At 35.0% G+C, this 27,030-nt stretch overlaps 1 protein-coding gene and 1 long non-coding RNA gene across 32 annotated transcripts in view; one reads left to right on the top strand and one right to left on the bottom strand.

Annotated features, from left to right (window-relative positions):
• The window catches only part of LOC129397415 (uncharacterized), a 320,007-nt gene that overhangs the window by 212,726 nt on the left and 80,251 nt on the right, over positions 1-27,030 (top strand). The gene's annotated exons all lie outside the window — the stretch shown is intronic.
• The window catches only part of ROBO2 (roundabout guidance receptor 2), a 1,748,609-nt gene continuing 1,725,762 nt past the window's right edge, over positions 4,184-27,030 (bottom strand). For 11 of the 31 annotated variants that reach the window (XM_063602841.1, XM_063602846.1, XM_063602848.1 and 8 more), the window contains 3 exons: positions 16,653-16,826; positions 6,789-6,989; positions 4,184-5,639 (listed from right to left, as the gene is read on the bottom strand). In XM_063602841.1, the coding sequence (XP_063458911.1) occupies positions 5,638-5,639; positions 6,789-6,989; positions 16,653-16,826 (377 nt within the window). In that variant the 3' untranslated portion in view covers positions 4,184-5,637. Of the gene's footprint in view, positions 5,640-6,788; positions 6,990-8,754; positions 9,028-16,652; positions 16,827-27,030 lie in introns of all 31 variants that reach the window. The other 20 variants (XM_063602831.1, XM_063602836.1, XM_063602834.1 and 17 more) reach the window with 5 other exon arrangements.

Below are 27,030 nucleotides of genomic sequence, written 5' to 3'. Positions count from 1 at the left end.
TCTCACTCTGTCACCCAGGCTGAAGTGCAGTGGCACAATTACTGCTCACTGCAACCTGGACCTCCCGGGTTCAAGTGATCCTTCTGCCTCAGCCTCCCTAGTAGGTAGAACTACAGATGTGTGCCACCATGCCTGGCCAGTTTTTGCATTTGTGTTTTTTTTTTTTTTTTTTTTTTTTTTGTAAGACAGGGCTTTGCCATGTTGCCCAGGCTGATCTCAAACTCCTGGGCTTAATCGATCCACCTGTCTCATCCTGTCAAAGTGCTGGGATTACAGGCGTGAGCCACAGCGCCCAGCCTTTTTTTTTTTTTTTTTTTTTTTTTTTCTTATAGCTCGACTACCACAAGGAGAAAATGTTATGACTGGAAAATGCAAAGACTAGTCACCTTTGTAGTTCTTCATATTAAACACACAGCTGGATAATTGTCTTGCATCTGTCTTTGGAATTCTTGACAGTTTTGCACACTCCTACATGTCAGATTCTTTCTCTGTGCCTAAGAAGCTGAAGGCCAAAACTGAGACCACACTAAATTCATCGAAGTAAAAAGAGTCTTTACAAACTTTTGGAAATGACAGATTCTTTTCCCCTCCCTGCTAGCTTTTCTACTGGAGTATTGTTTTGAACTTTTAAAACTTGGTTTTGTATTATTGTACAGTTTTTTCACATCTTTCCTATGAAATGAAGTTTAGTGTGAACTCTGCTTCTCTCCTCTGTGGAAGAGATAAAATCACATTTTAAAAAATGGAGGACATTAAATATAATTTCTTGTTCAAATGCCTTTGTGCAACATTAATATATCTTTTCTCCAGCTAATGTATACAATAATCAAGAGAGTGTGGTGTATTACTTTAATAAACCTTTCTGATAATTTTACACTTTTGCCATTTTATACACAAATTCCATAAAGGAACAGTTGTTTTTGTAATTGTCCTACCATTTATCATATTGACATACTTTGTCTTTAATCATATATATTATATTTTGTCACTGTATTATATTAATGCAACATCGTTTGTCATTACAGTAATATTATTTTATTCTCACCTTATTAATATAAATTAAATGAAACTCTAAAATGTGTTGTCCTAAACCTTGTATTTTAAAAAATATTTTTCAATGAGTGTCTCAGGATTTAACCATAATCTTTTTCCTTTTTTCTGTCACTAGTATTATTATTTTAAAGAATACAGAAACTGCCTCTCTTTATTTTTGGAAAAAAAAATTGAGCCTATAGTTGTACTTAGCAGTGAAAAAGAATACAATATTTATGAAATACAATAAAATGGGGCATTTTTCTTTTCTACTCAGTCCCTGAGATAACTTTTCAACATCCAGTATAAAAACATCCAAAATAAAAGAAATTCATAATTATTTCTTCTAAAGCAATTGAGAAAAATTCATTTTCTCTCAATTTTCATATTTACTTATACTTTCAAAAATAAGATATTTGTTTTAAATCTATCTAAAGGTCTTCATGGTATGGGGAAAGTAGCAGTGCTGATAGAATGGGGTCTGTATTTCAAATGCTTGCTGTATTCTTTATCAGGGTCTGTTAGTCACTACTAAAAGTCAACACCAGTTCCTATTTATCACTATTCAAACCATAACTGAGTGAGAAACTGAGATTATGCATTTAGTCACAAAATATGAATGCAGAGTTCTAAAAGTGGCTACCTGGTCTTTTTTTGGCATGTCTACAAACAGGTTTGTTTTACATAAATGGCTTTTCTACAAATTTGAAATGTGAATATATTTTATTTTTTCCCAGTGAGTACACAATACACAATTCTTTGACAATACTATTAACCGATTTTATGCCAATTTCTTCTCTGATCTAACAACATCAAATGAAACACATTAAGATTTTGGATGCTGCTTGGTGACTTAAACAAACTACAGTTAAAAAAAATCCATCTATAAAACAAAGTATAAAAAGTCTACCCACGGCCACAAAATCCCTTTTCTTGCAACACTTTAAAATCACAACAAATGCTTTTTAAATTATGAGATTTAAAAAAATTAGTAAATTGAACATCTTTTTTTAGAAAAAAGTATGGTGTTTCATTTGAAGTACACATTATAGAGAAGCAAAACAAAAGTAATTTCACCTCTAAAATAATGTGGAAAGACATGTTGCTTTAGAACAGTTCTTGCCATGTAATTCCATAAACAATATACAGAAGCAGATGAACAAATTAGTGAATATTATGTTTCTGCATATCTTTAATACTGATGCACAGTTGCTTCCCAGCAGTGAAGATAAACCACAGTTTAGAGTTCAATGGTACTGTTATCATTATATTGTCAATGGACAATTACATAAATTTATTGAATAGAAATTGAGAGGTGTTCCATCAAAGCACATTACAAACTTTCAACTCAAATCCTGTTGAAAACATATTTAAATACCCAGAGCATTAAACTATGACATAGAACACCATTAAATCTGTTTTGTACTCAACGCAAGTAAACTTGCAATGGTTTTACTTTTCTTGGTTGTGTGATACCTTATATGTTGGTTTTGAATTTTCTACATTCTCCCTTGAACTGGATTCAAATCCTGTGAAGGAATCAATTCTTTTCATGCCCCTGTACTATCCCATCTTATTTTAAAAATCTCACAGGACATGTTTGGAAGAGGGGTAGGGCGACTCCACCTGCATACACTGGCATACCTGAGTTTGGGCACCAATAGAGCTATTTTCCCAAAGAAGACGTTTCCTGTTATGAATGAAACTGTGCTTGTATTGGACATGATTGCATTGCAGCATTGCCTATGAGTGCAAGATCAGATTACATTCTCTCCCACCCAGATTTCCTCTTGCAGTCCTTATGCAGGCCTCCGTTTAAACCTGCAAGAGTGAGCTCAGTGAATTTCTAATCACATTCATTGAATCGGCTATGAAATGAGAAACTGCTGTGGCTCTCATAGGTATTTGTATTTTTCTGTTGACATCTGACTCACACTGATTAGTAGCTTTTTACTACTTTGTCAGTAGCAAGCTGACAAAGGCTTTGCTTTCCAATAATGTTTCTGAATTCCTTTGTATAGCTACAGCATTTTATCTTGCCCTCAGTCTACCTGAGGGTGATATTGTGGGTGCATAAATTGACTGCCCAATGTGTTTAAAACTAGGTTTAATAGGCAACATGGACTATTCTGAAAGAACATTCCAAGTAACCACAAGCTCTGCACTGACATAATTTTAACTACAACAGTTAATTTTTATTTGCTGAAGACAATCAGGAAGGTATGATGCTATGCCCACGTTATTCCAAAAGTCATCTGCACACACATACTTCACTTTGAAGCCTTGGTTTATTAATCACTAACACCTGCCAGTTACCAGGGATCAAAGGTTATGTGTTGTATATGTAATGAACTAAGGTTTTAGACTAAACTGGGTCATAGAGAAACATAAAGAGGGAACACAAAACCTCTTCGAAATTTGTTTGCCTTTAAATAGAAAGAGGTTAGGCAGGGAACTTCATAAAGAGATATTTAAAGTCCTCACATCCTAGAGTTGTGAATAAGTATGTATTCACTCTTTGAAGAAACTTTTCATCTTCCTCAGTCTCTTTGTCCCAGAGAAATCACACTGCATTAGAATTCAGGCACTGATGGTAGAAAGTTGATAAAGGGTTTAATAACTGTGTCTCAGAATTCTTTTTCTCTTCAGCGAAGAAATAAATTACATGGCACCAAAAAGCTGGTGGGGCCCATGAAGAACATTACATTCTATACTTGCCTGTGCTGATGCAGTCCCAGGGAATAGAAACGATGGAAATGTTTAATTATGTCATCTCCTTGTTATAACGACGTGACAAAAATTGGCTACTGAGCCAATAATGCATGGAGTGCGAATTGTCACTCAAAGGGGTCCCATATTTTAGAACTGACCCTAATCACGTTGAATATTTTTAGAAGAGTACCAACAACTGAACTTATCATAGGAAAAATTTGAGAAAGTATAGACAGAAATAAAATTTAAGATTGTGTAGGAAACCCATGGGAAAATGTCACAAGTGGGAATTTCAGGAAGGTCCTCTTCTACTTGACTGACTATACATGTACAGTAGCTAACATATATTTCAAAGTCACATTTATTCTGAGCATACATGACTAATGTTCAGGAACTTCTTGTTGTCAAAGTCGTGAAAACAAATGAGGCAGGACAATTATTAATGTCCACTTACAAGGTCTGGTTTTATTTAAAAAGTTTATAAACATGCAATTTTTTCTCCTTTTAAATTTTTCTTTTCAATTTCCTTATTCAAAATGGGTCAAACGTATTTTAGTTGGAAGCCAATTTCTGAGAATGTACCATAGAATATTTATTCCAATAAGTCTACTTACTGTGAACTGAACATACTCTCGGCACTGCTTTTTAAGCACGTACAATTTGGCTATACATTGGGTGGCATAAACTTCACTTCTTAATCAAATAAAAAACAAATTGTATATAAACTATTATTTTTTAAGTCATGAATTTAAGTGATGCAGCTCTATCCTCTAGTGTGCACTGTACATGTATTAGAAAGATGAAATAAGATATTGCAATAGAGTTTATATTTGGAAACAGCCCGAGTATGCCTAATAATAAATTGCTTCTTTAACTATTTGCTAGATATTCTAGAGTTCATTTTGTTCATTTCCTTGGGGAACTTCATATTATATTCTGACTTAATGAGTTGGAGAGCTTAATTATGATAATTCAGAAAATGTTTTTAAAAAACTGTAATATAAATACAGCTCTTGCAAAACACCTTAATTTCCTCTTGCTTATTGTAATTCTCAGATGGGTCAATTACAATGACAGGTAAAATTGATTCTAAATAAAACTTTAATTTTTTTTTTAAGCAAATTTATTACATCTTTGCTACCTGCATACTTTAATGCATATTCAGTCTTAAGACTTAGACTACTTTTTTTTGACCCCTGCTTTTGTCAATAGTAAAAGCCACCTTTCTACTATTTTTTTTATTGACTCAGTCCCTGATATTCAAAGAAGACTTTGCCAACACCATTGTTCCTTTGCATCTTCCTATTTCTACACCCCAACTGAAAACCATCTAACATGATTTGTTACAGCCATCATTATCCAATCTAGCTTACAGTACAGAAACTCCCTTCACATTCAGTCTTTTTCTTCATGTCATGAGGAGTAGAGATTTGTGCTTATCACCAAATAAAATTGCAGTGCAAAATTTAAACATAAAAGTTACACAATTAAAAGTTAATATATGGCACCACAGCCTATTAATTCACATATAGTACAACAGACCAATAAGAACAGACAATAATATGAGCAGAGCTAAAAAGAGTGAGCTTGCATAGCAATGCACAAAAGAAATTATATACAGAGGAGAATCCTTTTCTTCCTGTAGGGCGAGTTTTGTTTTCTTTCTTTTTTATATACTCCTGACAAGAAAGAGTTAAGGTGGGTGGTGTACTTAGGAGAAGAACACAATGAAAATATCTGTGGGATATGTGTGGCTGTGTGTCTTTACATTGCATTTACAGTTCTTTTAATAGTACATAAATAAATTGTTCATTGCACTGTTTAGAGTCATCACTTCCATGAGTCCGGACCTGATGGTCCTTCAGAGCAGCTTTGTATGTCTCCTCTCATTTACTCTAAAGAAAGAGAAAAAAGTAGAAATAAAATGTAAATTAAGCATTCTACTTTTCTGACCAGCATAACAAAAAGCAAAGCAAACAGATAATCAATGAAAATAAGGTCTTCAGATAGATGAGTTTGTGAATTTAAGTAATTTTACTTGAAGGAGATGATCAAAGAGTAAAAGAAAAGAAAACACTATAGAATTTGGAAATGTAAACACCCAGTAGAACTATTTTGGTACTCCTGTGAGTCTGTCATTACTTCAAAAAAAAGTTAAAGAAAAATTCAAGTAGTTATGAATCAAATTAAAATTATAAATGAATCTTAATAATAGATTAGCAATAGTCAACAACAATGACAACTGAGATCAATAAAGAGATTTATAATTTTGAAATTATTTCTCTTTTCATCATCTCACAGAGTCTTCCAAACAATCTGTGATGTGAAGATAATGGTAATGCTATTTTTCTGATAAGGCAGTTAAAAATATTCAGCAAATATGTTTCTGATAATGCAAAGCTGTATTGGTAACTTTCCTGAGGAAATTAACACAAGGAGCTCAACATTTTTTGCTGTGACATTCTTAATTTTCCCTATTACCTAGTATTTTACATTTAGAAAATTAATTGTACTAACTACCTATGCCAGTTTTCATTCATAAATGGAAATTTATTTATAAAATGTTATTGTAGTCAAAACATTACAATTTAATTAACAATCAAAGATCAACTCTTCGAGGGTGACTACCCAAATTTAAAAAATAAATAAAGAGTAACTTGAAAATGAAGGATTCCGTAGGAGTTTCGTTAAAACTACCAAAAGGCCAGTGTCTCCATTTCTTTATTGTGTTCAGTTAAAAAGGCAAAGAAAATGATAAACACACTATATTTAATTTCATGTATAAGTGTTAAGACTACTTGCCTAACTTAAAACAATTTTTATAGCATAAATCCAACGTGAAATAGCAGAAACATTTATAAAAATGGACTTCAATAAATATAGCAATGGCCTAAGTTATGACCAAACTTGTTGAAAATTGCAATTGATTGTTTTTGTAACAGAGCAAGTTTTCTATTAATCTGAAATTTGTTTAATGTGGCAATGTTATTAACCCAAGATTCTTTCTGAATCACGATAGCCTTTTAAATGACCTAAGCACTTACATAATTCACCTGTAAACTGTCCTTGACTGTTGGAGCCCATATATCCTATGTCAAGAAGGTCGCTGGCATTGCGCTGGTGGCCTGCTCTCAACACCTCGGTTTTCCTAGGTCCAGTGGATCCCTTAGAAGAAGCTGTTCCTGATGAGCTGTGGCCACCTGGAGATGGGAAACTGGGCTTGCTATAGGGCACCAAGGCCTCCTCTGAAAAAGAAAAAAACCCAAAGGCTAAATTGAACAGAAACATGGAGGCAAACTAAACTTAACTCTTGAATATTACACTGTGAATGGCCTACTTTACCATTTCATTCTTTAATAAAATTAAAATTATGAAGTTTAATCAGGACCGGATATTAAAGAAATTTCTATGTGCAAGCAACATTTCCTACAATAGGAACCAAAGCAGAATTAAATTAAAAGAGATCTTGGGATAAGTACACAATGTTATATATTATTTGCAAAATTTAAATTCATTATAAAAGAGAGCTGCATACAATGAACTACAGTTTAACAAAAGCATATCTGAGAATAATTTCTAAAGTTCAATGAGGCTCCAATTTAATTTTCCCATTAAGATTAAAGAAACATGTTTTTTGTTTCAGCTTAAATTATGGCAACATTTTCTCAATTGATTTAGATAAAGAACTATATATTAGTTAAATCAGCTTTTAAAATTTATGTTGCTTTTTGAGACAGAAATACATTATTTAAAGGGCTATGTATTTCCTTAAAAGTAAAAGAGAAACTCACACATTTAAATAAATAGTATGCTAATTTTTTTTTTTTTACAGATTGTCTCTCTACAAATAACTCATGACACATGTTACAAATAATCACTCAATAGTTCAAAAATTGTTTTTTCTTTCCCTCTCTATTCTCATTGCTCCCTCTCCTCACCCCATCCCCTCTGTTTTTCACTTTCTTTCTATGTATGGGCTATTACTCTGTGATTAATGCTCACTGAATTTACTATTTCTCCCCTTACATAGTCTTCAATGACAAGAACCACATGATTTTTCTCTCACAGCCTGAATGGTGTAACCTTTCTAAATGTTTCACTAAACCTAGATATTAAAATTGTCATCTACTGGCCCTTGCACAAGTGACATTTTCCAAAAACTTGAGCACCAAGTTGTGACAAAATGTAGTTATGGGAAATGCATGGAGAGAGGCCTATCTACAACACATTAAGTCCAAATGAATAAGTGAAAAGACATTTTTTCAAAGATTGTGTGTATGTGTATGTGTGTGTTTCAATACTCAATGAATCCTGACATGAGAAGAGATGTCTCAGAAAATGCGTTTATAAAGCAGGCTCCCCACCTCCCGCGCCACACCCCCCACCAAAAAAAAAACTAACTACAAACAATGAAATTTATTTCTGTGACATTTCCAGGAAGCTTGATTTATAAAAAAGAGCATTTCCCATAGACGGATTAACAACCAACTAAATCAATCAACTGATTAACAGTTGGAGAAAGTGCAAGCCCAGTATAACCTTATTTAATTTGAGGATCTGTGATTGGGCATTTTTCTGCAACTTTGTAATTTTAATGAATTCATGTATTTGATGTGAGTTCTCCTTTCGAATGACTGGTTATTTCAGCCAAAATGAACAAACTTGCTGAAGGCAGAGATTAAACTGACAGAAAAGATTAAATTTAGCGATCTTTAAAGTACTCAATATAAACATTAATAGGCCAAAAAATAAAATTTTCTACTGAGCCATTTAGATGAAGCCTGGAAGTCTCTTGGGATCAAAGACCCTATGGAGAGGCTGACTGAGGAGCAATGCCCGTTGGAATCAGCCTTAAGGCATGTACTGGTAAAATCTAAGGAATTCCAAATTCCATTACTGAATGAAGGCAAATGTTTTTGAGATGCCCTTAAACAACTGCCATTTCTAGAATACCTGGTAGGAAAAGAAATGGTAACAGTCCACACTTTCTTGGGACTGTGCAGAACACACCTGATCCGACACCTTGTTTGTGTGGGGCTTTCCGTATATCTTCTTGTCGTTCTGTGGAGCTTATCCATTCCTGGGTTTGTCGCTGCCACTCTAGGGAGGTTCTAGCTGGACAATCCAATGAGCTCTTTGTGTCTTCTAAGCTGGATGCATGTTGTCTCTCTAGAGAGCTTCCTTTTCTCTCTGCTGAGTTTTCCACGTTACCAGCCTGCTGGCTCGGGCCTATTTGCTGCCTTAAACCCTGACCTGGCGGGGGATCTGGTGGTGGTGGAAGATCTAAAAATTTTGAATAATGTTTAGAATGGACTAAAATTTAATGAAAAATACAGGTTTTAGTTCAAGTTGAAGAAAATCTTTGCCCTTATACAGGTATTACCCATACAAAAGAAATTTGGGGAAAATAAAAGTCAATTATTTATTTCCAAAGCTCATATTATTGCTCTCTCTGCTGTCTTTTGGCCATAGCATCATTGAAACAAAATTGACTAGTTTTTTTCAACAGTTAAATGTGGAAAGTGTTTTCAGTTACATATTGAGGCTATCATTCAAGGTGTAAAGGGCAGTTCATTGTTTATATTCCATCCATTGTCCAACCCTCCTTCCCCAAAGTAGAAATACCGTGACACAAAATAAGATCACTAGAAATTCCTGAAGCTGTACTAACAAAAGGCCCCAAGAACAAAAGCTCTCCTGCCAATCTCCAAAGGGAATGTCACCCTCGGGAAATTCAGAACTATATGCCGTGTCATATGCAACATATGACTGCCTTTACCCATGTATGTGGCACATTTAACAACATTAAACTAACATTTATTAAATGCAATTAACATTCTGCTTGACAACCAATTCTGGCTGTTCATTTCATGAGTTAGCTAATGAGTTACAACTAATATAATCTTCCGATGTATTAATTTTAATAAGTAATAACCAATGTTCAGAGTAAAGATTGAATGTGTTTTATGGTGCTAGAGAAGACAATGCCTCACAGAAATTTGAGATAGAGTAGAAGAGATAATTTTTCAGAAAAGCTCTTTAAAGTAAATATCAGATAGGAAAAAATTTAAGGTTCCAATATCAACTCCCTTTTCATCTCTCTTTTATTAACTCTTCAGATCATAAATACCTTTATATTTTGTATGCCTTCAACTGTGAAGTCACAGTTCTTTCTTTCTCTTTTAAGTATGTATTAGTTCTGAAATTACTTTGCTGAAGATTTTGAAATCTTCTGAACATCAATTTGTATCATTTTCTTCTCATTTTTCTTGCATGCTATTGTAAACTTCTTTGTTCATCCTTAGAATATTGGTAATTATATTATTTTTTCATAAAGACCAAATATCATATAAAATATACATTTATTTCATTAATAGAAGATATTGTACATAATGTATTCAATTATTTCTGTAATTGTATTCTGTTGTCTCTAATAATATTCTGTTTGTGGAATTTAGAAGGAAAAAGTATAAATTTCTTGTAGAGAAAAGATAGCTTCCTTAACAGTCAGCTAAGCCGCTCCTTTCAAAAACTTCAAGAACCTTTATACTCTCTTTTATGAGCAAAGTGATACTAATCTGCATTGGACTGATAATGTTGGTCTCTGGAGCATCTGCTCTGAGTTCCTAAGTTGGAGCAGCATTGCCAGTTCTTACGTATGTCCTCATGTTAAATTATGAGTTGCTAATAACTGAAGGGAACAGGGTCTCTGTTTGGGAGGATAAAGTTGCATTTGGAATATTTTTCCAAAATGAAGAGCTAATCCAATATTGAGATATCTGTTTGTTGGATAATCCAATGAGTTGGGTGTTTCCTTCATATTCAATAGTACTGACTTCCTTCACTATATGTTATTATAAATGCAAATTATTTCATTTGATTTATTGAACTTAGACTGCCAGTGAGGAGAAATTATTGTATTTTCTTCCAAAATAACTTATCTTGTCATTGATTTGTATTCTGCATCAGAGCAGCTTAATTTTTAAAATGGCAAAAACGGCATCTGCTTATGCAGCTAAAATTCTGATTATTATTTAATTTAACCTAAAATTATATAGCTTCATAAGTAATATCCTTGGAGTTTGTATATTTTAAGAAGAAAGGACATTACATGCACACTGAAATAAACTAATTGGAAAAAGAAATGGGATTAAGAATGGTTTTTTGAAAAATAAAAGTATGTAATCAAATACATTTACTTAAATTAAATTTATTATTCATTTCTATGTTGATTCATTTCCACTAAATCAATTCACTATAAAGTCTCTTACTGGCCTACCGAGGATTAGCTCTTTTCAGGCACACAACAATCCAATGAGATAGGTGCCATTATTACCTTCTGTTTTTAGACAAGAAAATGAAGGCACAAAGTAATTAAAAATCTCCAGCTTGGATCTTTCCTCCCATGAACTCCAGACTCATGTAACCAGAGCTACACTGGACAGTTCCACTTAGGTGTTCAGAAGGCTTCTCAAATTTCATGTATCAAAACTCAGCTCTAGATGATCCTATATAAAATATGCGGCTGGGCGCTGTGGCTCACGCCTGTAATCGCAGCACTTTGGGAGGCCGAGGCGGGCGGATCACGAGGTCAAGAGATCGAGACCATCCTGGCTAACACAGTGAAACCCCGTCTCTACTAAAAATACAAAAACAATTACCCGAGTATGGTGGCGGGCGCCTTTAGTCCCAGCTACTCGGGAGGCTGAGGCAGGAGAATGGCGTGAACCCGGGAGGCGGATCTTGCAGTGAGCCGAGATCGCGCCACTGTACTCCAGCCTGGCGGATAGAGCGAGACTCCGTCTCAAAAAAAAAAAAAAAAAAAGCTTCCTCTGCAGTGTTTCTTCTCTCAGTTGGTCACAGTTACATTCTACAAGTTAGCCAAAATTTCAGAGTAATGTGGTTTGCTTTCTTTATGGCCTATGTTAATTTCATAACAACTCCCGTTAGCTCTACCTCCAAAATCCAACCTTTGTTAACACTGCCATTGATTCTCCTTTGGTATGAACCACCGTCATCTATTCCCTAGGTAGCTTCCACAATCTCCACCTTGCCTCATTTAGTACATCTCAACACAGCAGCTAGAATAGAATGACTTTTAAAAAAATAAACAAATAAATAAGATCATGTCACTTCCCTGCCTTACACACACACACGTGCATGCACACATGCACACATATACACACCCCGTCCAGTGGTTTACCATTCAAAGTAAGAGCCAATGTCATTACGGTAGCTTAAAGGTCTCACAAACACTAGCCCTTGTTTGCTTGCCTGACTTCGTACTCTATCTTGTTTCTCTCTCTGCTCCAGTCATATCGTTCCCTTTCCTTTTTATCAAATAAGGCTCAGGCTTTCACTTGCCATTCTCATTTCCTGGAATAACCTTTCCTCAGATATCAGCATTACTCTTTTGCTTATGTTATTCCAGTCTTTTCTGAAATGCTGACTTCCTGGTGAGGCCTTCCCCAGTCACTCTACTTAAAAATACTTCCTCCCTACACCTATACTTCTCAACTCCCTTCCCTTTGTTTTTTCCCCATAACATTTATCACCATCTTACTTATATGTTCATGTATGTACTTAGGTTGGTCTTTATCTATCTTCCCCAACTAAAATATAAAAAGGCAGGGGATTTTGTCTGTTTGGCTCCCATTGTCTATTATATGTTATATACTTAATAAGTATTTGAGTGAATAGATTAATTAATATGTAAATTTATTTGCTCAAAGGCCAAAGCTAGTATGTGGCGGAGCTGAGAAAGAGCCCCTTCTCTGAACAGGACATTAAGAACTAGGGGAAAGGGGCCGGGCATGGTGGCTCATGCCTATAATCCTGGCACTTTGGGAGGTGGAGGTGGGCAGAGAGCCTCAGGTCAGAAGTTCGAGACTAGCTTGGCCCTCATGGTGAAACCCTGTCCCTACCTACCAAAAATACAAAATTTGCTGGGTGTGGTGGTGCATGCCTGTAATCCCAGCTACTTGGGAGACTGAGGCAGGAGAATCGCTTGAACCCGGAAGGTGGGAGTTACAGTGAGCTGAGATCGCACCATTGCTCTCTAGCCTGGGTGACAGGAACAAAACTCCCTCTCAAAAAAAAAAAAAAAAAAAAGAGCTAGGTGAAAGGGAGAATAGGCTGGAAATAAATTATCTAGGAGAAACAGGTTGATGGATAGACAGATCTATTTTCCTTTTTTAGCATTGGTTAATATATTGGCTTCCAAGGGTATTCTTTGATTTATAAGACAAATGGAATACAAGATTTGGACTCAGCAATGCCTGCTTTGGAGAAACTTTACAAAAGGGAGAAGAACACCCTTTAAGATGTGTGTGGGTTTTTTAGTCTTTGGGATACAGACTGACATTTCCCACCATTCATAATCTCTCTTATGGGACACAGGGAAGGCTGCTTTCTCACCCCAGTAGTTAGTTTGACACCACGTGGCAGAGTTGTTTTCAATGAAATAGAAGTGATGTGTGCCACTTGCCATTACAACCTCCCAACAACCACTCATGTTCTGTCTTCCCCTCAGAAACCATAAAGGTCTGATCCAGAAATGATGGTATCCCAGTGCTAAAAAGGCCTACATCTTTACAATACTGCTTAGAAAACAGCAAACACTATTGTAAAATCTATAATGCAAAAGGTTTATTGTAAAATGTCTGTACAATCAATGCTGCTAAGTATCAGCCTTCCCAAAAAGAACAACTTGATTTTTACATAAAAAATTATGAAATTATTTCTGACATATGGATCCATACCATATAAATGCTATGGCATATGCATTTGCTGCAAAATAACAATGTTCTTAAGGATAACCTGTAGAGCACCATCCAAAATAAATGTCTTTGCACTGTATCATAATTAAAATGGCTTTGGATTAAGCACTTGGGAAGATATGTGGGCTGAAATTTCCTTTGCTATATCACTACTTCTAAAATGTATCATTTTCTAATAACACATAATCCATAACCCCTTTTTGAAATGCTGGCAATTTTGAAAATTTAGAAACATTTATTTTTTAGAAAGATAAGCAATATATTGATCATACTTTAAACTAGGAGGTAGCTTGCTTTAAGGAAACATTCTAAAAAAGCTTGCAATAAAAATGTCTTAGAAAAAAAAGATCTGTATTTTGTTGATTTATATTTTATATCTTCCACATATTCTGAATATTATCTTCAAACATTTCTGAAAAACCACAGAAAATTCTATACCTAGACATTTTTCTCTTTCCACAATATTCACAACAGAAAAAATATACAAAATTATCAATTACTAGATTTATAACTAGCAATTCAGTGAAAGTAGTCCTTTTTTATTTACGAAGAATTAGATGAACACTACGAATAGTTTTAAGTGCTCAGCTAATCTTCTGAACATATAAGGCAGAAAGGCAGTGGTGACCATTTTTACTCACCACAGGATACACATTTATAGAGACTCAAAAATCTCAATTCTACCCTTAACCTTCATATTCTATTGAAAACAAAGGAAGCAGGAAAGATAAGTAAACCGGAAAGTATGTAGAACAATATATTTGGCTTTTTAAGTCCTCTTACCTTTGCAAGATGACAAAAGAAAGCACAAATAGGGCTGCAGGATTGGATACTCCCTTCCCCAAACTAATAAAAAACCAATGCTTTTCTTCTTTTTCAACTAAGCTTCATTCTGTCCTATAATGATAAGTGTAAGTGTGCTAAGGACTAAGTCATAGCTTCTCTAAGATAGTTATACTTTAGATTCACTTGTGGAGTTTTAAAATTACCTGTAACTGGGTTTCACCCCAGAATAATTAAATCTGAATATCTAGGGTATATTTTAAGAGCTTCCCAGATGGTTCTAATGTGCAGTTTTTAAAAGTTTATCCTTTTGGTGTTTAACTGAACTATGTTAGGATAATGTTTGTGTGCTTATAGGGTACAGTGCTGAAAAGGAAAAAGAAATTTACCTTTCAATCTGACATTGTACTACACACTTTAAATATGTGTCACATATCCTTAGAATATAACTTCAGGATACATATTTTAATTCATTCTTTAAAAGATATAAGAATTAAATTAAAAATACGGGAAATAGACTATATTCTTTAAAGCTAATGAAATACTCATTATCGAACATGGATATCTTCCAGTAATATTGTGCTTCCTGAAACTAACAGTGTTTAAGCAAGTATTCAAATATTGGATGCTATATATAAATAAAAAGATTGAGCTAGATCAGCAAACTATGGCCCATGGGCCAAATCCAGCCACTGCCCATTTTGTGAATGATGTTTTATTGCAAGTCAATCATTTCCATCATTCTACTTTTATTTTCCTCCTTTCTTTTCTTTTCTTTTCTTTTTTTTTTTTTTTTTAAGAAGGAATCTTGCTCTGTTGCCCAGGCTGGAGTGCAGTGAGTGGTGTGATCTTAGCTCACCGCAACCTCTGACTCCCTGGTTCAAGCAATTCTCCTGCCTCAGCCTCCTCAGTAGCTGGGATTACAGGCACGTGCAACCACGCCCAGCTAATTTTTGTACTTTTAGTAGACAGGGGGTTTCACCATGTTGACCAGGATGGTTTTGATCTTCTGACCCTGTGATCTGCCTGCCTCAGCCTCCTACAGTGCTGGGATTACAGGCCTGAGCCACCGTGCCCGGCCTATTCTACTTTTCTTATAGCTGCAGTCATACAACAATGGCAGTGTTGAGTAGTTGTGACAGAAACCCTATGTCCCAAAAGCCAAAGATATTTACTATCTAGACTTTAATAGAAGAAGTTTGCTGACCCTTTGCTAGAGTCTGGATGTTTGTGTACCCCCAAAATTTAACGTTAAAATCCTAATCCCCAATGTGATGATATTGGGAGGTGGGGCTTTTGGCAGGTGATTCGATGATGAGGGTGGGGTCCTCATGAAGGGATGAGCATCCTATAAAACACACCCCAGAGAGAACCTTGTCCTTTCCGCTATGTGAGCATACAATGAAAAGGCACCCTCTATGAACCAGAAAGTGGGTCCTCATCAGACACCAAATCTGCCAGTGCCTTGATCTTGGACTTTGCAGAGTCCAGATTTGTGGAGAAAATGTATGTTGTTTGGAATCTACCAGCTTATGGTACAGTCACATGTCACTTAATGATGGAGATAAGTTCTGAGAAATGTGGTGTTAGGTGATTTCATTGTTATGCAAGTGTCACATAGTATATTTACATGAACATAGATGGTATAGCTGACTACATACCATTGATCTGGGGTAAAAATCTGTGCAGCGTGTTTCTGTACCGAATGTTATAGGCAGTTATAACACAATGGTAAATATTTGCATATTTAAACAAAAAAGGTACAACATAAATACAGTATGACATCCTTATGGCACCACTGTCTTATATGCAGTCTGTCATTGACTGAAACATTGTCATACAATGCATGATTCTTTTTTTTTATAGCAGCCCAGACAGACTAAGACACTCTTCAACTACTGTAGCCTGATTTTGGCTCTGAAATTTGTGACTAAAAAATTACTAAATCATTTCAAAAGTCTTTTTTTCCAAAAGTGAAATAGCAGCTAAGATATTGTAATTTAATATGATAAAAGTTCTGATCATATAAGTGCACATGCAGCTTATGTTCTTCCCTACTCTTAAATGCTCACTAAAAAGCATTTATGAAATATGCCAGAATGGCAAAAAAAAAATCAACCTCAAAAAATTGTATGGAATGTATTTCTTGAGGCTTAATAATATAGAAATAATTCTAGATTGTTTTTAAAAATGGTGTTTTATTTAAACAAGGCCATATTGCCAGGTTTTTGTCTTGTTATGTAATGAAGCAATGGCTAATCTACCATGACTACATTAATCTAAGTAAATGATTGCATGGAGCACGTCTCTTCAGCGAGAAAACAAGAGTAAAGGGAAGAAACCTACCATCTGTCATTCCTTCCCTTCGATGAGGCAATGCTGGTTGTTGGTCCATCCGCCCTCCCTTGTGTTTTTTAGTGGGCCGAGGCCTCTGACTTTGACTCAGGGCTGCACTGGTGTTACTGTCAGTAGAAAATGGGCTGGTAGGTCGAGGTCTTTGAGAGGAGGTAAAGGCTTTTCCTAAAATGAAAATAAAGGGAATGGGTTCTAGAGAATGTCATTATAGCACACTGATTCTGTCCTATATTTCTGCACTATGACTAACCTGTAAATCTACCTAGAGATAACATATGAAGATACCAAATATTGGTGCATCTCTGTAGAAAAATGTATTTTCTACATTCTCAGCTGCACATATTTTGTTCAATTTTTAATAAGCTAACAACACCCCCACTGGCCCCCTCAAAATCAGACAAATGAACATAAAACAGATCCACCAATCCAAAACTCAATATTGCATGATTATACTTTTATTTAACCTTGACAATATTATTGATATTGTCAAAGATATATGCAAATTCATGCAGTTTTTAGTTCTTAAAATTAAAGAAGCTATTTATGAAGTATATACTGTTGTATTTGTTTAATAAAATTTCATCCTTGGAAACTTACAAAATCTCTCTGAACACAGAAAAATGTCATGTAGTAATTACATCTGAAATTTTACATGAAAGGTCTGCTCAGACACATATATTAAATTGACCTTACCACTTATCCACATACACAATGAATTCTATCTCTTTTGGCAGAAACTCAACAACATCTGTGTAGAGGATAGCAGGTTAAAATCACCTTGTATATCCAGCATGCAATAGGTATTTTCTGATTAATATTATTGTATCTGAGCAGGCTCCAAATTCTCATTGAAAAATGATATGTGCTGTGTCCTTTTCTTGTGGTTTAGAGTAGGTATACAGGGAAATTTATTCTGGGAAAAGGTTAGCTAATAAATTTTCAACAACTTGTGATTTCAATACCATGTTTATTATAGTAACAGAGGCCTGGTTTATGTGCATGCATTTATTCTCCTGTGTATGTTTTCATTTCATACAACATTATTATATGTAGTTACATTTTCTTACGTCAACGTGATATGATATTACTTAATGCTGTGTTAGCTATTAGCATAGATGCAGGAAATGCACTTGTGCCTTCTAATGTATTAGTTTCCTTGCACGTTCTCACTGCTCTGTTTACAGCTAATGCTGCAAAAAGCACTCAAGCAACATAAAGTTTCAGACTTATGCCTTATAACGCAAGACAATTCAAATAACAGTTCTATTACAACGTATTTTAGTTTGGATGCTATTTGAAAAATAAACCTCTGCAATGCTTAGAAGATCTTTTTTATTTCATTTAAAGATAGCTAATGTATGCTCAAAAGAAATATTGATGGTATAATTCCAAGAAAACTTCCAAGACTCATTTTTATAACCTGAGAGTTTAGTGAAGGGTAAAAATCTTTTTTCTTTACTATTTGATTACAGTTAAGATTTTGCAAATGTACTTAATGTTTTATTAGTTTGCTTTGCAAGGTAATTCAGTTTAATTCATATATTAGAATATTCTTATATGTATAGTTAAGAATTATACATACAAATGTAAAAGCACGCATCATGCCTAAGTTATTTTGTTGCAAAAGTTTACAAATTACTGATCTATTATTAATCCCACATTCTTTTTTGTGGAATGAGCAGCACTTGAAAAATTATACAATTGTTCTTTTATATGATTACTTATCACTCTCAGAAATCAAAATTAAATTATTCTAAAGAGAAATACACATGTATTCATTATTTTATTCAACTTGCAAATGCAGTGGGTGTATCTTTAATTAGCATCCTTTAAGACAAATAATAAATTATTGTATTAAAATCTTACTAGCCAAACAATTAATAAGATCATAAGCTATTTGAACTGGTAAGACCGACAACCTTAGACCCATTCACCCCATGCTAAGGAAACCTTCCCAGAAAATGCATTTGCAGAAAGAGATGAGGCAAAGGAAAGTAACGGAGATAAAAGCTGAGTAATTTTAATCACTGGGTACATTATTAATTGTATGAGGATTTTGCAAAATGTGAGTTATTAAAAATTTAATGGCAATCTTAGTTGCTGCTTTGCCGTAATATAAAAAGGAAGCATATTCCAATTAATCAGCAAAGCCGTGAAGAGAAAGGAAAATAAGAGAAAGTGGTGAGGAGGAGTCTATTCTTGGCTCTGCAAAACTAGCATCAGAAGAGAGTTTGGGTAATGGAGCATCCAAACTGTATTCATGCGTATTAAAGAAAGCCCTACAGTCAGACTCACTAAGGAGAAAGAACAGGAGAAAAAAGGTCAGTGTCCAAGGACAAGATTCTCTCATGCAAAGAGTGTTGACTTGGAGTCTACCAACCTGTTCTTGTAAGGCTGGTTCCATCCAGCCTAAAACCAGCTTTATCTGCTGCTGCCACCAGTGCTTGTGCAAAACTGCCGCTGGCAAAGATAGAGCCATCTGAGGAGCTACCTACACTAGATCTATGACTAGAAAAGTTACGATCCTCATCAGATGCAGAGCCCCATCCATTTACCATTGAACCTAAAAACAAATGTAGTTGTCTAGTGAGTTGTATATATTGAAAATCTCATCTGCTTGTACACACTATACTAATGAGCAAGTAGGCTGTCCATGCTTCTTCCTTGAAGTTTCATCATGATTTCTTTAGCCAAATGCAAGTATCATGTACATTTTAAACATTTTTTGTGCAGAAGAATGAAGCTCATTTGAAACCTGTATCTGTTTGCAGCACATAAGCAAAGCATGTGCTGTACTGTTCAACTCTTACATTGTTTAAATTATTACACAGTCGTTTTCCAAAAGAGAGCTGCGATGTGTATTTTAAGTTACTATAATTCAGAAGTGAACACTTTTAGTAAAACAAACTTAGTGTACTTAAACTTATCAAAGACTCAGTTGAAGAAATAGTGTGAATATATTTTGAATTTAACGCAGACTCCAATGATAATCTGCATAGAAACTACACTGTATATCATAAAAGGGCAAAAATTATTTCAAGATTTTAAAATTTAAACTTAATTACAAATAACAACAAAAATTCACAAACAAAAAATGTATAAACAATATCAAAGCAAATGAACTTAGAACATAAGAAAAAATGTATTTTAAAGAAGTTCTAGTAATTTAAATGCTCTTTTTGCTTACTTTGCATTTTAAGTTATTTAAGAACTCCAGTTTTCTCTTTAATACTGAGATTTATATTAAAAAGTAACACTTATAAGGACTATCATCAGCATTAATATGAATTTTTTCTGCAAAATGCAACATGAGAATAGAGGAAAATAATTTTAATTTTACGTTTAAAGAGCTGTAAGTTGTGAGGATACTCAGAAACATTTTTTCTTAATTTTCTAGCAAGTCATTTACAATTTTATATGTTTTCTTAGACAAAAACAGACTGAGAACATAACCTCCTACTTAATAAAATTAATATTACAAGATTTATTTATGTTGGTATACCATTAATTCATGACACAAAAAACTACCAAGTATTGCTTATCCTAAATTTGTTAGAAGGGGGCAAAAAGTATTTGTAAGAAACTAATTTAAGATTTCTAAATAAACCTAATACATATTTACATAAAAGAGATGAAAGTCAAATGCTATAGACCATTTAATTTTTTTCTGTAATATTTAAGCAACAACAGAATAGTTAGGAGTGTTGCCCTGATGCTGTATTGGTAATTTTAGTCAAGAGGCCAGGATACAATGACATGGATTCATGCACTTTCAATACAGAGAAAACAGAAGCTGAACTGGTTAGAATGATCGGAGAAGTTAAAAGGGTGTTAAGTGTAGCAAAGAAAGATAGAGTTTTGATTCTGGTTGCCAAAAGCACAGAGATACACTTTTTACTTTTCAAACAAATTCCCTTGACACAGGCCACTGCAAGGAAGCCGAGATAACACCAGCAACTGAGCCTCTTCTGAGAGAATCATTTCTGGGTTAATAACCACAAGTCAAGGACCAACGATCCAAAATGAAAGAAGAAATAATGCAGTAGGCTTTGCAATATAATGCTGTACTAGATAAGAAAAAAATCAAAGAAATTCAGTGAGGGGGTCACAAAAGAATATGAAACTCTGGAACGGAGGATAGTTTAAAAACATTTGAAAGTTCACTCCCAGTCCCTTCCCTGTGCTGTTTTCTGTATTTCTAAATGCCTGCTCTTGTATTTCTAAATACCTGCTCTTACTTTCCAAATAAGCATCTCTTTAATCTTCATCTTGTTTTACTCCTAAACCCCTCCTACCTGATTTCCCTCTAGTCTCTTCTATCTTCCTCATTGCTTTCTACATTATTTTTGTGAAGCACTTACATACATGTGTTCCTCTGTTTAAAGCCTTACCCAGCTAGCCAATGCCATATCCAAACTTCTAATTAAATATTTGCAACCCTTCCGTATCTAGGCTAGCCTACTGATATGATTTGGCTCTGCATCCCCACCCAAATTTCATCTCAAATTGTAATCCCCATGTGTCAAGGGGGGGACTTTGTGGGGGATGATTGGATCATGGGGGCGGTTTCCCTCATGCTGTTCTCATGATAGTGAGGGAGTTCTCATGAGAACTGGTTGTTCGATAAGTCTCTGGCATTTCCCCTGCTCTCTCTCTCCTGCTACCTTGTAAGACATGCCCCTTTGTCTTCTGCCATGATTGTAAGTTTCCTGAGGCCTCTCCAGCCGTGTGGAACTGTGAGTCAGTTAAACCTCTTTTGTTTGTAGATTACCCAGTCTCCGGTAATATCTTTACAGTAGTGTGAAAACAGACTAATATACCTGCTGTGTATTAGTCCTCATTCACTCTTACAGCCTGTGTGTCTCCTTGCTCATTTATGTAACATCATCCTTCATTCTTTAGACAGAGATATTGCCACTAACACTATTAACCACTGACAAACTTTAAAGTCTAAATTAAATGCCATTTCTGTTATCACCAGGATTCTGTCCTATTATAGCGAGAATCAATCTCTCTACCTCCTTTGGTTTCCAAACACTACACATAAACTCGCATATCAGTTCTCTCTATATATTATGGTCTACTGCACATGTGTTTCCTCTCCTAGACAATGGAATTCTGGAGATTAGGAACTATTTCATATTTATTTTCATATTTATTGTCCAGTGACATTGTACATTAGAAATTCAATAAACAGTAGGCATATGGAATTAAATGCATTCAATGTTTTCATTATTCTATAATTCTGTGTATGACATTATTTGATGTGTAATTTCTTAGCAATGTCCTTATTTTAACTGTAGAAAGAATTTTCTTGTAAGAACTCTTAGAAAGTTTATTAAATAAGGAATATGATGACACTATATAAATAGTATACATATATGTGATATATATGCATGTGTATTGGTTATGCTTTGATATACTTGAATATTGATATTTAGCAATATCTTATTCAAATTAAGATAAAAAATTTACATTAAGTGGCAGCTAAGTTTCTTTGGAGTGTAACTTTTCCATCCTCATTTATCCATCTTAATGCACTTGGCCCAGTGATTTGTTTTCTAAAATTTTTCTTTTTCCACTATAACCAGCCTAAAAATAGTTGAGTTTCTTTCGTTTCCTGTCTATGTCTGCTTGCTGTGTAATTCCAGCCTGAGGATCTAGCATAGTGACACATTTAGTCTCTGAACCTATAAAACTGACTGTGGTGTAGCTATTGACAGGTGAAACCAGTAAATCCTACACCACGGTAGCATCACTAAAGAAATGATATCCTGTGAGACCTCCTAGCAGAGAATCAGCCTAACTTTCCGCCTCAGATAACCCTGTTTATCTCCCTGTGGTAACTTGACAGTTCTTCATCCGAGCATTTCCACACACACACTTGTGATACTCTAAACAAATGGACTACTTCCAGCCTTTGTGTCTTTGCTCTGCCTTTCTCCCAGCCTTTAATGCTCCTTGTATGTCCTTAAAACTCCCAATTATTCATGAAGTTTTCCCTGCTGCTTTTTGTCTCCCTCTGGGAAGAGAGAGTCACATGGAAGCCAGGGCTTCAAGTGAGTATTGGTAAATACAGAAAGAACGTCAGCTATTCTTTCTTTTGTACTTCTTGTAAGAGCAAAGAGACTAGATAGATGACTTCAGAATTAAAGATATGTGACCACAGATACTTGGCCATATTGGGCAACAGGAAATCTCATGACCCAATCTGAAGAGAGGGAAGTGTCTCACGTTAGTGTAGTTGTGTTTGCCTTCAAAACGGAGGGCAAGGAACATAGAAAGAAATTTTCTCTCTCCTTCTCTTTGTCTCTCTGCCTCTCTGTCTGGGATCTTCGACATCCCTTCCTCTACAGTTTGGTTAAGATATATGGAATGGGCATATTTATGGTAAATATTTTTAAAAGACATTTGGCCACATTCCATGAATCAAATAGTATATAAGATGTTAGAATTCCTTCTGTAAAATGGCTAAAATGTATTGAACATCTACTGATTTTACATCTAGTGGCCTTTCTGAAAAAAGGAAAAATGTTGAGATTTAAACAAGAGCAATGAGCTGAAGATTTAGGTAAACAATTACCCCCCCCCCCCACAAAAAGAGAGAGAGAGAAGAAAAGATAATGAATGAATGAAAATAAAAACATTAATCTACAAATTTAAAAGTAAGTCACTTTTGTGATAACTGATTTTCTTTCACAAACATAAGTATAAACACAAAAATTAAATTGAACACCAGGTAAAACCAATTCGGCTAGAGGCTTCTTACAGATTAATAAGCACTCCATACCAATTTGACATGTTTCAGCCCCAAACATAATCAATACATATTTAAACATTTAATGAACAATGAATTTATGTCAGATAGCCAAATTTATTTGTGTTTACATTTTCAATCTTTCCAAATTTCCCTGATTTAAATTGCAGAAAAGGCAAAAAAAAATCTCAAATGTATTCAAGCTGTTAAAGTAGTACTGCACATAGGACATTAAGTTGTTGCTCAGATGTTACTGAGCAGTAAAATATCATGATAAAGTGGCATCTTGCTGTGTCTCTATTACATCTTCAGCACTAAAATTAATTTATGATCAGTCATCAATTCATTTACATGTCGTTTTATGCTAAATCTTTCCTTGCTGATAAATGCTTATCCTTAGATCCATTAAGCTAGAGTAAAGTCTGTGCTTTATAAGATGACCCTGCTAATTGTTGCATTACCATTTTTATGAGATACAAAAACTAGCCATTCTCCATTTTTTCAACCAATATTTAATCTATGTACTTTTCCTATTAAATGTTATTCGTCTACCTATTAAGTAAAAGCTGCAGCTACAAATGTCTTTAGACAAATTAATCCAAATATTGACCTTTGCCTACACGTAGAAAAACGTGTCAAATCTACAGAACTTCTTCTTTCACTCAAACATATTGAATGTGCAACGATTCCACCTGCATGCCTCAGAGAGAAAGGGATGTGTAATCATCTGTAATCCCAGCACTCTGGGAGGCTAAAATGGGCAGATCACCTGAGGCCACGAGTTTGAGAACAGCTTGGCCAACATGGTGAAACCCTGTATCTACTAAAAATACAAAAAAAAAATAGCTTAGCGTGGTGGCCCGAGCCTGCAATCCCAGCTACTCAGGAGGCTGAGGCAGGAGAATCTCTTGAATCTGGGAGGCGGAGGTTGCAGTGAACAGAGATAGTGCCACTGCACCCCAACCTGGGTGACAGAGCGAGACAACATCTCAGAAAAAAAAAGAAAGAAAGAAAAGGAATGTGTAATATATATGGAAAGCAAAATAAGCAATTAAATATCTTCATTAGGACATACGATGCTTGATACCTTGTTTCACTCAGATAAAAATTACACGTGTAATATCCCACTTCCCCTTTTTATCTGTTCAATTTTGAAATACACATTTAATTGTTCTTTAAAGGCATCAAACCTGTAAAAGTAGTCTAAGAAATTAATTTGATTACTGTAGCATTATCCCTGAACTTTTCCTTAATACTAAACTTATTTTCCTTTAAGTTTTGTAGAAAAGCAGAGTTTCAGGTCAAATATTTTAGTGGCCGAGGCTCTAAAAGCTGTGTGGTTGAGTCAGATGGTGAGGCCACCAGGTTTCATTGTTTCTATACTGATCTGTTGTGGGAGTTCCAGAACAAACCTCCAAAAACGTAACACAAAATATAGAGCCATGATTTCCTTTCAGCTGTGATATTCATGTGGGGTCCAGCAGTCGAGGAAACTTTTTACTTGTTTCACTGAACAGCACACAATCTCAGTCTTCCTTTTTGTGATCACTGAGGCAGTTAGAATCTTTGCTACACGTTGAGGGCATTTTCCCCCTGCACTCTCTCCTACTGCCTTCTGTTTCTTTTTTCCTGGTGGTGTCATGAAATTTGGGAAACAATTACCATTGACTCCTGCCATGGAAATTACAGAAAGAAGTATTGTAGCCCTCTCCCTCCCCGTTACCCAACGGTTTGGCATTTAGGAAGAAATTACAGGCTTATTCCTGAAGACAGAAACAAGCCTTTATGTTTACTTTCTAGCCCAAAAAGAGTGCAATGAGCTGCAATAAATAAATATGTTGTATTTTATTACAATCAAATAGGTGTGCATTATGAGCATAATGAAAATTATTAAAATGAGGTTCATTGCAAAAAGTGCTGATACAGTTGAATTTTGTTAGCATGGGTCACTATAAATAAACATAGAACTGAATGTGAAAAAAATGAATCACAAAAGTCACATCTAAAATTAATATCTTGATCTTGATTAAATGCATAAGGAAAAAGGACTAATGTTTCTAGAGAGAAAATTATATGTTGTGCTTGTATACATATTTATTCATGTGTGTTTATATACACACACACTCAGTTCCACATATGAAGCAACAAACCAGCATATTATTTTCCTCTTAAATATACCTATTCCTCAGATTAGAAGAAAGTTGTGTGTTTCCAGAGCAGGGATCATGATAATTTGTCTTTAGAGTAAGACTGATTGATTTTGAACATTCTTCTTCCATTTATCAGGTAGGTAACCTGGACAAAGGCTTTAAAACCCTCTGTTTTTAATCTATTAAATGAAAATAATACTATTAATAGGGTTGTGAGGATCAAATGAATTAATATACATTAAAACTTTATAATAGGGATCAGCAAACTTTTTCTGTAAAATGACAGATAGTAAATATTTTAGGCTTTGCTGTCTCTGTCATACATTCTTCTTAGTTTTTGTTTGTTAGTTAGTTTCTTGTTTTCCTACAACCCTTTCAAAAATGTGAAAAACCATTCTTAGCTCATGAGACCACACAAAATACAGGCTACTGCTTAGAAAGATGCCTTGCATGGGCCGGCCGCAGTGGCTCACGCCTGTAATCCCAGCACTTTGGGAGGCCGAGGCAGATGGATCACGAGGTCAAGAGATCAAGACCCTCTTGGTCAACATGGTGAAACCCCGTCTCTACTAAAAATACAAAAATCAGCTGGGCGTGGTGGTGGGCGTCTGTAGTCCCAGCTACTCAGAAGGCTGAGGCACGAGAATCACTTGAACCCGAGAGGCATAGGTTGCAGTGAGCCGAGATCGTGCCACTGCACTCCAGCCTGGCGATAGAGTGAGACTCCGACAAAAAAAAAAAAAAAAGAAGAAAGAAAGAAAGATGCCTTGCACTTCGTAAAGGTTGTATATGTGTTACCTATTATTATTATTACTGAATCTAAATTTTTAGCCAAGTGATTAGAAGTAATAGGCATTCGATAGGTGTTTGTTGTAGGAAGAAAGAAATATTAACAGCAGACCTGCAAATATACATATTATCCAGTACTGAGATTATGGGATATGGAACTGCTGATATTTTCTTCTTTTTTTTAGCCTTTTCCACTCATAGAACATCATTTCAAAATTTAAGAGCTCCCTCACAAATTAGTTGTTATAAAAACAACTAATTGTAGTTAACATGCTTATTTCTTTACAAAAAAATGGGCTCTGTCCCTGGATAACTGCTGATATATTCCCTAATGTGGCAGCTGTGAAGTGCAATATATCCAAGTAAAATCCTGCATAATTTTACATACTGGCTTACCAGCCCATCCCAGTGTTGTTATTGAAGTAATATTCTGATTGGCTTCAGAGTTGCAGGGACTGGAACCCAATATTCTGATTGGCTTCAGGGTTTCAGGGACTGTGTAACCCATGCTGCCTCCTGTAACTGTTAGATCTCTTTAATAAAATGGTCATTAGTTTCATGAAAGTGAAAATAACTAACAGCATTTCAGGGGGAGGTAATGACTAATTTATTCACACCACAAATATATTTAGAACCGAAAGTAATTGGTGGTATGATCCGCATCCACTGTATG

The sequence above is a fragment of the Pan paniscus genome, chromosome 2, assembly GCF_029289425.2.
Source record: "Pan paniscus chromosome 2, NHGRI_mPanPan1-v2.0_pri, whole genome shotgun sequence".
In the NCBI taxonomy this organism is placed as follows: domain Eukaryota; kingdom Metazoa; phylum Chordata; class Mammalia; order Primates; family Hominidae; genus Pan; species Pan paniscus.
This window is presented reverse-complemented; position numbering and strand designations above follow the sequence as displayed.